This window comes from Macrosteles quadrilineatus, unplaced genomic scaffold, assembly GCF_028750875.1.
Source record: "Macrosteles quadrilineatus isolate MER2022 unplaced genomic scaffold, UCM_ALF_1.0 Scaffold_3__2_contigs__length_128488019, whole genome shotgun sequence".
Classification (NCBI taxonomy): Eukaryota; Metazoa; Arthropoda; class Insecta; order Hemiptera; family Cicadellidae; genus Macrosteles; species Macrosteles quadrilineatus.
In genome coordinates this window covers 25,939,482-25,951,987 of record NW_026542596.1, presented here as the reverse complement: position 1 = coordinate 25,951,987, position 12,506 = coordinate 25,939,482, and the positions used below count along the sequence as shown (strand labels likewise).

At 31.3% G+C, this 12,506-nt stretch overlaps 1 protein-coding gene across 1 annotated transcript; it reads right to left on the bottom strand.

Moving 5' to 3' along the window:
* Positions 1 to 4,786: 4,786 nt before the first annotated feature.
* Positions 4,787 to 8,091, bottom strand: LOC128988702 (uncharacterized). The gene is made up of 3 exons (XM_054410262.1): positions 7,928 to 8,091; positions 5,192 to 5,333; positions 4,787 to 4,908 (listed from the first exon to the last, which is right to left on the bottom strand). Exons 1-2 carry the CDS (start codon positions 8,032 to 8,034, stop codon positions 5,192 to 5,194), a joined length of 249 nt encoding a protein of 82 aa, XP_054266237.1. The 5' UTR covers positions 8,035 to 8,091; the 3' UTR covers positions 4,787 to 4,908.
* Between the last annotated feature and the right edge of the window lie 4,415 nt (positions 8,092 to 12,506).

Below are 12,506 nucleotides of genomic sequence, written 5' to 3'. Positions count from 1 at the left end.
AAATGTCCGCCATTTTGTTTTATGAATTTAAAAAATGTAAATATTTCTTTCATTGTTTTGTCTAGTTATCATAAATGTTTTTGCAAAGTTTCGATTTCGTATCTTTTACCTATTTTTGGAGAAAAAATATTAAATGAAAAAACAAAATGGCGGATGTGTGAGTAACTAAGGACTTCAGGACAATTTAAATATGATATTTAGATAAGGTTCTTACTCAGGAACAATTCCCTAAAATATTGGTATAGAGTTACGAGACCCCCTGTAGAACAAATTAGTTCAACTATTTTAGTTATGATTAGGTTTTATTCCGGACGACGTTTATGGTCAAAACCAAAGGTAAAAACACAAATAAAAATAAGCACTGTGCTCCTTTATTTATAATACGTCATAAGTGGTACTTTTTAAGTATCGGTAAATGAATTCGAATACTGTCTATCGCGTATGAGATTATTTTAAATGGATACGTCGTTCTAAGAATGTATTTGTCATTGTGTTGTCTAATCAAATCAATCAATCAATCAATCAATCATTGAGATGGGGTCGCCACCTAGGTGCGTATTTTAACCCAAATATGTGTGAAGGATCAAACTCGTGTATCGTGTTTTTCATACTAAGATTTATTTTAGGGCTCAGTTAAAAGAACATAAATTATAGTTTGTGAATTTTTATTCATTTAATTTTAAGTGTCAAGTAGTTTATTTACGTGGGGCTGTTTGTCTAATCCTACCAAATTACAGGTTCCTACAAATGGCTTAAGTCATTCCTATCCTACCACGAGTTACTCGTAACCATAAAACCAAAAAGAAGTATTTGAAAACAAAAAACTCTTCGACGTTTTCAAACATTTCCTAGACTAAAAGCTATACGATAATGTTTAAAGTGGTTTAAATGGAGTAAGGAAAAAATATTTTCCCGAGAAGTGATATTTATGGCATCTCAAGGTACAAGTAAATTATTAAACATGTAAATGCGTGACTTGGTGACAACGCACATTGCTTAAACTGGTAATGGATCAATTTGCTATTCCTTCTGTGTGAATATCAAGGGTCGTAATAAATGGAAGCGTGTCGATAAAAACCCGTTTGGTTCATGGGACTCGCATTGTATCAGTTTGACTACGTATCTAACTACACTGATTCAGAAGGTTTGGTAGGATAGTTTATACAAATACCCCCGCCGCAGCAAACCTGACGCCTAAGCGAATTTCCATTTGGCTGAATTGATTTTCAATTGATCTATTTAAATAACATTAGGTTTAACGAGTACCTAGGTTTGCTGCTACAAGGAAACTAATAAAGTGTGTGTTTTAAGTAAAATAATTATTGCTCAGAATAAAATGAATATATTTGCCAAGTTTGATCAAATGATATCCATAAACAAGCAAACTACAACATTTTACAATATTCTCCATAAGAATAACATGGGAATTTTAAATTTACCATTTTTTTAGTTTTCTCCGTAACCAATAACCGTACAAAAACACTTTGATATACTGAATTGTTTGTTTTTTTAAGCTCTTTAAGAAGGTTTAGAGAAAAATTGGGAAATTTTGTGTTTTGAGGGTCAAAAGTGAGAAAAACCAATTTTTACCCCATAAAACCCCTCATAAGACCCTGTTCCCATGGTCCGATCATGCTGGATCGCGAACTCATTCAAGTTTATCCCGCCTTACACCTTCAAACCAAATTTCATCAAAATCGGATAAAAATTACTCAAGTTATCGTGTTCACGGACACATATATATATATATATATATATATATATATATATACATATATAAAAATTTGAACGAGTGGTGTTTTTGGCCTCTGGGGACATCAAAATGAAAAAGTAAATCGGTCCCGGGCCTAAGTCTTACCATGAGACCTACGGTAATAGCTACTTCCCTATAGGGAAATTCGCTAAAATGAGACGAATGCAACATGAATATTACAGCATTTTCCATTTCCTCTGTCAAAATTAGTATGAAAAATTCCCTTGCCATTACTTTTAAGGTGAGTACAACTTGTTTTTTTTTTTTTTTTTTTTTTTTTTTTTTGCTTAAGAATTAACCTATCCGTGGTTAAATACCAGTGGTATAGAAGGTAACATCACCTTATTATATAGGAGTGTTTGAAGTAATAAACATGTTAAATTGTAAAATTCGTTTATATAGGCTTAATAAAGTACAGTGCTAACAAAATAGTCATTTGGCTTGTGACAAAATATACCGATGCGTTAATTTAAACTATGAAAAGGCAATCTTTGGTTAACGATCACTATACTGAATTATTTTATTGGTAACCGTGGTCATTTATTTAGCTCTCTCGATTGGATTTTTGGCATATAAAACCATGTATTTAGACACCATTGTGATTGCAACTAACATGTTAGAAGAACTATTTTCTAATCAGCCTTTTAACCCTATTTCAAATAAAAATGAAAACACCTCATTTTGGAAAATGAACATTGTAATATCAAGGTTAAGGTTTTGGGATATAATTAAATATTATGTTTATTAGTACGCCTATTTCTTAAACGTGTTTTGTAAATACTTATGTTAGTATTGTATTACGACACAAAATTAAGTATTGGTAAATTTACTGCTAAATGATGTATCTGTTTCCTTTGGTATTGTAATTTTGTCATCCACAACGACACACCATGGTCTGTCAACTTCAGTGGAATTTGTAAAATAAATTGAATGATTAGGTTCTATAGCATTATTGATTTAATTATGTTAAGTATATTATACTTAGCAGTAATCATCCATACCATTTAGTTATTTGCTGTCATTTAAAAAAATTGAAATCCCTAACGAAATTGTTATTATGGTTTTTATTTAGAACACGCTTAAGGTTTACCTATTTTCATATAGTATACGTAATACTTATGAAATGCATATCATATAATCTTATCTCGGTGCTTTAGACCTTGCACCAACGAACGTGGTACTGTAATACCTCTTTGGTAGTTTTGTTACTAAAATAAGATTTTTTGCCACCAATGCTTTTAGTAGAATGTCTATTTATAGTGAAATATTGTCAAGAAAATCCAAAAAACATTTTACGATTATTGAGTTGACAATCCACTAAGAGACTTGAGCTGGAAGCAAGTTGAGCGAAGGGTGTCAAGGAGGAAAGACAGGAAAATATTTAACACCAGGATGCTTAACTTCAGAAGACAAAGACAAGTTAGAGGCCCTCTTCGTAATTCACCCTACCTTAAACTATCGTATTTTGGAAGTTAAAATTTGTCTGTGATTGGAACACAGAACCTTTTAGTAATTTTAAGAGTTATAAACCTTCAGGAAATTGTATCGTATGTATAGTACGGCCGCTTAGAAAACGACCTGCGCGCTAATGCTAAACCAATGCTGGAGGAGGTCGCTTTCTAAGCGGCCGAACTATAGTTCAAGATTTAGTTCACTATTTTAAGTTAATTTTTTTAGTCAACTAATTTGTACTAAGACAATGGATTATACAGGGTGTCCCGAATTTCTCCAATATTTTAGGAGATTGTTCCTGAGTAAGAAACATGTCTAAATATCATATTTAAATTGTCCGGAAGTCCTTAGTTACTATCATAGCCATAGCTATGTTTGTTTTTCACTTACTAAATTTATCTAAAAAAGTAGTTAAACATACTAAAGTGAAATTCTTCCCAATCATTTATGACAGCTAGGCAAAGGTGTAAAATATTATGAACCCTTAATTACACTTAATTATGAACACTCAAATTTATTAAACAAAACGGTGGCTATTTATTGATTAATATAAAATTTTGTTTCTTTAAATAACTAAAATACTTTGATTTTTTTAAAGTTTTAAATGGCCACCATTTTATTAATGAATTTCAAAAATTTTCATAATTCTTTTAAAGCTTTGTCTAGTTGTCACAAACGTTTTTCCAAAAGTTCAATTTCGTATCTTTAACACTTTTTAGAGAAACAATACAAAAAACAAGCAACAACAAAACAAGGGTGATAAAACTAAATGGGGGCTGTGTGAGTAACTAAGGACTTCCGGATAGTAAAATTATGATATATAGATACGTTTTTTACTCGGAAACAATGGACTAAAATATTGGTAGAGAGTTCCAGGTCACCCTGTAGAACAAATTAGTTAAACTTTTTTAACAAAATTAAGGAAGTTATGATAATAAGACAAAAAAGTAAATGTGTTGCCACAGCTAGGATTAGGTCTTTTTCCGGGCTTAGTCTATAGTTTAGGGTTTACAGTTTTCTTAAAAAAATACGTAATCACTAATGTAATGTGTATAATATTTAAAGTGATTTAAATGGAGTAAGGACCAAATATTTTCCCGAGAAGTGATATTTATGGCACCTCAATGTACAAGTAAATTATTAAACGTGTAAATGCGTGACTTGGTAACAACGCACGTTGCTTAAACTGGTAATGGATCAATTTGCTATTCCATCTGTGTGAATATCAAGAGTCGTAATAAATGGAAGCGTGTCGGTCGATAAAAACCCGTTTGGTTCATAGAATTGTATTGTATCAGTTTGACTACGTATCTAACTACACTGATTCATAAGGTTTGGTAGGACAGTTTATACAAAAATGAGACGAATGCATCGAAATGAATTATACAGCATTTTCCATTTCCTCTGTCAAAATTAGTATGAAAAATTCCTTTGCCATTACTTAAGGTACGTACAAAATTGTTTGTTTTTTGGGCTTGAGAATAAACCCATCTGTGGTTAAATACCAGTGGTATAGAAGGTAACATCACCTTATTATATAGGAGTGTTTGAAGTAATAAACATTTTAAATAGTAAAATTCGTTTATATAGGCTTAATAAAGTACAGTGCTAATAAAATAGTCGTTTCCTCTCAAAACCTATTTAAGTTTAAGATTCCCGCAATTTTCTTCATTTCCCTTTATATAGCTAGATATCACGATCATCTGTAACAGAGGTAAAAATAAATTCAAATAATTTCATATCTAGCACTTGAAAACCTTTTTCAACACATACACGTAAGTTTTATGATCCATGCGTTTCCGTTTCATATCATGTTCGTGTTTCCTATACTGCAACTGAATACAAATTATTGATTAAATAACCAAAAATAACTTTGTACAAGTTTGTATTATGACAAAAATCGTTCCGGGTACAAAATAACCACAAACTGTAGTTAAGTATAGTAAGTACTTTTTGGGGTGGTAAATAAATAAAGTTGACACTCACCTAGTATCTTGGTGGGGGAGGCTGATGATGGTGTGGTTGATGACAGCTTGGAAACCCTGGAGGAGGGGGTGGTGGCGGATGATGATGATGGTGTGGAGGGGGAGGGGGAGGTCCATAGTTCCAGGTTTGCTGTGGCCAGGGACTGAAAAAAATGTGTACACCTGAGAACAAGTCTTGATAACCACTAATAATAGCCTTCATATATTTATTTACGTTAGCTGGGTGTTTGAGTGGGTGGTTAAAGTTTTCGTCCAGTAATCAGAAGGCTACTGAGTACTTGTTTCATCATTAGAAAGGTTAGTTTCTTCTATTGGATGACTTGAAACATGGACAAGCTGTTTCAAATTTTTACTGGTATTAAAGACCATATTGGTGAGTGCTAACATCTATATGGCGTTGAAAAACTCTCACATCGTCAACAATTCAATGCAACCCTTATGGAAGCGGTATTTCCTTTGTAAACAATGATATAATATCAATGATTGGCTTGAATGCAGTACATCAGGAAACAGCTGATAAATTGTTGCAAACTATTGATCACGGATATGAGAACAATAACAGTATGGATCAATAATATAAACAAATGACATCACTGGAGTGAACCTTATACTTATAACATTACCATTATCGTTTAGTCATTTTTTGACAAATCCATTTAAATTGTCTCAATTTAAAATTGTTGGTTAAAATAATAATGAAACTTGATAGTGAGGGTAAATAGCAAAGTAAAATATTGCCCGGATAAGTTCGCTCAATTTTGTCGACCCCTCTGCAAACACCTCCTAGTTTACAATATTTTTAAGTGAATATATTATTGTTAAATAAACTATTTGCATGGTAACAGGGTTTCATATAAAATATTGTAGAGGACCTAAGATTAATTATTATGTAAACTGAAAAAAACCTAGATAAACTGCTTCGTAATAAATACAATCTGAGAGTTCCTGCTTATTCAGCTAGCCTATCTTCTTTGAAAGGCATCTAAATTATAATACCATTAAACTGGTCAATGCAATTCTTCAAATCAAGTTTACATCAGACCTGGGATGCTTCAAAAAGTCACTTCTCTCTATATCCCCATTTCAGAACTTTTGTATAGGTTTAGAAATGTATATAAATTAATAAATGTGTTCAATAACTTATTGAAGTACAGTGAGTTAGTAGATCAATATAGCACACGGAACAATTGATTACAGATACATTTCTGTAGACCCTATAATAATTTAAATAGTTGGGTTGATCAAAAATATAAGTTTGCATCAGTTGTTTATTTGTCATTTGTAATCCAACTGATAACTACGTTTAAGTGCTCTTGTTGATAAATCTAGTTTGGCAATCCCTTGGGAATATCAGTGTGTTGAAAATGACGTCAGTAAATATGAATATAGGTTAAATAATTTGGACTATTTCTTTGATATTGGAAAGCAAAACTAAATAGATTTAACTGAACCTTTATAATCTTGTAATATTCTTCTTGACTCTTCGTAATGAACCTTTCTTATAAAGTCCAATGAAAGTTCTATAAACAGATACTTAAAAGGAATCTGTATACCAAGTATACACTTATTCGAGAAAAGTTGTATATTAATATAACAAGTTGCCGAGAGTTGACAGTTTTTAAGGTACATTTCCGACAGTACACTTATCAAAATACTGACATATGTAGCATTATTTGTTTGTACAAGGTTTCCATCCCACAAAGATTTTATTAACTTTTCTGAATCATGTTATATTAAGAATTTGTTTATTAAAACGTAATTTAGAAAATAGTAATAACGTAAAATAGTTTAAGATTATGGTTAGAGTACCCTAAAAACACACATAAACTACAGATGTTAAAAAATCACAAATAAAAACCCCGTAATTATTTTGCCTTGGTTATTAAATTGTTTTATCTCACCTAACTGACATATTCGGACCAGTATTTGAATTAATACGTTTCTATTCAACATTAGTACTTCAAAATATAAGCATAACATATTTTTCTAAGATGTATAAAAAAAAAAAAAAAACAATGTTGTCAAACAAACCTCTAAATTGCCACAAATGTCCACAAAAATATCTTTTCTTTAGGTCTTAAATGTAAACAGCAGTGTGATTAATATATTTCTTTTGATTTAAAAGGGATTTTTTATTTATTAACTAGCTGGCCCGACAGACGTCGCCCTGTCCTAATGTGGTTTTATGTCAAATGCTCGTTCATTTTCAAGATAAACTCGTCTCAAGGCTCAATCACATCCTGGTTGAAAATCGTTCGCCACGCTCACTCACCTTTAGGTTGGAGCTCGTTCGCTGCGCTGACTTGCCTTCAGGTTAGCTCGTTCGCTACGCTAACTCACCTCCAGGTTGAAGTTCATTCTCTACGCTCACTCACCTTTTGGTTGCAAATTAGCTGTTATTATAAATAAATAAAAAATAATAGTGCTGCACCCTGTTGGTTAACATATTCACTTTTTAATGCTATTGAACATTACACAAAAAGATGTTAAGATTCTTTAATTCCATTTAAATATGAGTACTCATAAGGTTAACATGGGAAACTCCAGAGCCACTGGGGCGAAGCCCTTTTGACGGATCTGCACCAAACTTCACACTAACCATCCTTGAATAATGCTTAATAAGGCCTGAAAGTTTCATTACAATATGTCAAGCGGTTTCGGAGTCCATAAAGGACAAACAAACAAACATACATACATTGGATTTTTTATATATATATAGACAAAAATCACGACATACCTGGAGCATGGAGGAGGTGGTGGAGGGGGAGGACGACAAGTCGCGCAACAACAGTCGTGATGATGACGATTATGATGATGATGATGATGTGGATGATCGTTACCCATAGTGTCAACGCTGGCTGTTAATATCGTTACTTACACCAGTCAAATAACCACACCACTGGTGACACAACCGTGTTATAAACACGTTATGCCAAGAAAGTACTTTGATTGCACTTATCGGTTCAGATAAGATAGGATTAGGTGGGGAATTTTTGGTAATAGCAATGACTAAATTTATTTGAGTCACGTTGAAAAAGGTGTGTTATCGTACGATGATTAATGATAATATTGTTTGCTAATTATTTTGAAATGGAATAATAAAGTAATATAATTTACAAACAAGCTTAACGCATTAGCATATACATCTGACACAATCCTAGGGTAAAAAAACAAATTATGATATAGTTAAGCTGAAAAACGAAAAATTGCTTTTAGGGATAATCCATAAATGTATTTAATTTATTAAGTGTTGCTTTCCTCTCTACAATTAAGGTAGCTAGCTTCTTTGCCTCTAAAACCGTCGAATTTTTATTTTCTATCGTTTAAACACTCATATTTTTGTCGTTAAACGATTGACATTAATTATCAATATATGGAATCAACCAGTGACTGGTTACATACAAGAGTTACTAGGCATTGTCATTTATGGATCCTATTTGAGATTATTTGTAGAGTTCAATCCAAAGTTACTATACGAAGGCCTTAGTTGTATTTGTGGAACACCAAATAATAAAAGAGCGATAAGCTGAATGTCGGATTGTGTGCACTGCACTTCTAACGTTCTTAAACGTAATTGTAGGATTTGTCTTTCTTAATTAAAAACCAAAGTAAATAAATTACTAATCTATTTCAAATTTGTTTCTACTACAATGTATTCTTGGAATGTAAATCAAGTAAAATTAAAAAGGACGAATCGATCGAAAATAATTGGATTAATCTGGGAATACAAATTTATACTACAATAATACTCATATAAACAAGACATTTTAAGGCTGGAATTTCTTTGGACTATTATTACTTATTTATTGTACACCTTTATAGTCTTGAGTTATTTCTACGCTATGGCATTGAAATAAAACAGGATTCCGGGGATACGGGCGTGTTGTAAATTGAATATGAAATTTCCCTGAATGACAGGGTGTTACCGGGGCAATATTAGAGATTTGTATGCTTGAATAATTCTAATATATAATACGATTTGGGGTTTTAGATAGTGTGTAAGTCTCTTGATAATTCAACGATTAACTTAAGTAACATACACTGTTTTCGTCCTTCGTGGCTATTGTAGAAGCATATTAGGAGAAAAGAATAAACATAGAGTTATAAAAATGGTTTGCACAAAACACAAACATAATATAATAAATTCAGTACCCAAGCATACTTTACACATTGGCTTTATTTTTACTCAATTTTTTATTAAACTACTACAGTATTTTGTTAGGCAATATAAAAAAAATATTGCAAGTCTTTGACACGGTTAAAAACGTCCTTCATTGTTCAGTAGCTAACACAATTTAGATTTCATTACTCCCCTGCACGTACCTATTCTGGGTCCCCATGCATGGTGTGTGGCCATTTCTGCATTTATCGGAATGTAGGCGCTTAGAATTGTCTAAAAAGAGCTCTCAAAGTTTAAGTATTTTAATTATTTTATGTAATTTATTCAGTTATTCTATAATACAAATGCCAACAAAATGGTTAGAAATATTGAACTTTGAGAGTCTTATGATACGTACGTTATAAAAACATGTTTGCTTGGATCAGTAAGATTAACATTTTAAAATAGATGCCTTACATTGCCTTGATTTTATATCCATGTCATATTCAACAGGCAAAAATAGTTTTACGGTTTTAACCGGGGAACCAAATAAAAACTATAAGCATACAAACTTACAATGGGATTCTTACAATGGGATTGAAAATTATCTTTTTCTAAAAGAATAAATGCAAACAAAGAACACATCTGGCGCAGCATTGTGTCACGTTTTGGGTCTTTGTTTTTGCAATTTTATTTCCAGGACCGCTATTAAAGAAAAACAATCTTATTTTTATACCCTTCTAGACTTGTTTCTTCATACTGTCCTGAGGCATCTTTTGAAAGCATATACTGATGGTATTTTATGATACAAAGATTTCATAAGCTGTATTATTGTGCATTATACACTTAACGAAATGTTATCATGTCTAGGCGGATCGTTGATGTTTAAAATATTATGTAGGTTTATTCCACACTATCTCTATTTTATTTGATAGATTACGTGTTTTCCATGCTAAACCAAATGATTTATTACATGGAATTTCTGTGTGGGTTTTATTTAAGTTGTCACCTATCAACAGCATTCAACTGTTTTCGGACGGTATTTTAGGTGTGAAAAAATTTCCATATGCAACTTCAAATAAGTGTTTGAGCCTGTTGTATGATAAATAAGAATTTCAATTTAGTGGTGTGTTTCTAGGTAGGAGAGCATTAATGTAATAATGGATTGGAACATTTAAACCGAAGGATATACAAACAATACTTGATGCTTTTATAAATAATATCATTAGATTTTGTCAACGATAAATAGTACGAATGTAAACTTGTTCCCTAAAAGCCATATTAAAAGGCAACAACGTGTATAATGTGAATGAAAAATCCTTGTTACATGAAATAGAAAAAAAGGGTTGTGTGTTAATTAAAGCACCCTTTTACAGGATCAGACACAAAGGTAGTATACCTTAGGTCACGAACAAAAAAACTCTTTATACAGGATTACAAAATTTTTTCGCTTTTTTTACCGGTCCCTTTAAAAAAAAAAAATACTTAAAATATGATCTTCCTTTTTAAACAGCTAAGGTTTTGCTTGCATATAAATACTGTTTTAATGAAATTTTACAGTATTAACAATATGAATGTTCAGATTTATTTGTCCATGCACAGTTTGTATTATGTACCCTATAAGTACCTAAATAGCCATATTTCTATAGTAAAAAATATTCATCTTCATAACTTCTTTACGCTGTAAATAAAAATCTTAATCAGTGAAATGTATTACAAAATTGTTTTTAAGCCATTACAGGAAGAATTTGGATTTTGTAAAAGATTTTACAAAATAAGTTTTAAATTACCCTATTCTTCTTTTATATATTAAATACAATATTTTATTTCAAATAATACGCGGTTTCGCGATAGATCTGTTATATTATCTTCAATATTGTAGTATTAATGACGAATATGAGGAATAGTAATTTTTGTGATAAAAGATTTTATTCTACAGCACAAAGCCTATATATAAACAGAGTACATATAGTAATATATAAAGGACGACTTTGTAGCACTTTGGCGTTGTAACTTAACCACAGTTTATGTTAGGGACTTTAGTGTTGTGTATCGGTTACATGGACTTGCCTACTTGGACACCTGTAACAGCTTTTAGCTCAGAGGCTTAGTAAAAAATACTATTTGTGAGAATAACTAGCACCATATAATGAAGTCTACCATTTGTACATAACGTTTTGGTCCTTTGTGACCATAAAAAAACGGTTGTTTAACACTAGGCTAAGAATGAACTATTACTTATTTTTATTTTTGAAGTTGTATATATGCGAATAGATCCAAAACTAATTATATGGTATTTCACGACTCCGCTTTAACCAATATATTCGCAATACCTATAGTAGATACAACCTTTTATATTCTAAGACCATCCGCAACATTTGGGTATTATGGTGGGTAACAAAAGGCACCCAAATATATATTGTCGTAAATAGATTTTTGTTTTGAATAACGGAATTTTGATGAGGAATTCTAGTCAATAGTTCAATAAAATTAGATACAATACTTTCAAAAGATTGTATATTTATGATCATCGATCATGCATGCTGTTACTTTGGAAATTATGGCATTTATCAGATTATAACTCAACTAAGTAAAACAGAACAAAGCCTTAAGACTAATAGTTTTATTTATAAATACAATCTGTTTGAATTGAATTATAATCCCATTGATTTGTTGCTGATGTATTGAAGTGCAACCAATTATAAAAAAAAAAACCAACATTTGAACCTAAGTTCATTGATCTAAGTTAATTCTGTTCAGCAATCATTATATTTTTGTATATAAGAATAAGCTATCTTAGTCCCAAGAATAGCTATCCTAGACGTCTAGTCATTAAAGATTTTGTTTTATTTTGTTCATTTGAAATTTAATTCAAAATGTGATAATTAACTACATCAATAAAGATGCTTTAAAATTGGTATGAATGAGAAATAAATTAATTTTGGCTCAAAGTTTAAAACGTGATTGTCAATAAAAGACAAACATTTTTTTCCAGATGTGTTCCTTTCTCGCACTTTTATAGATTTTGATAGGGTTTCTGTTTTATAACTACTCGTTTCATTCAACTTGATATACAATATACAGACCTGCATCATTCAGGATTACTTTCTATAACCTTGGAAAACACTTGTTAACAGTAGGCAATCTCGTATATCTATTGTAATATATTACAAATGGAGGATAAACCTAGTGTAACCAAACAGCTTATCAAAGGAAG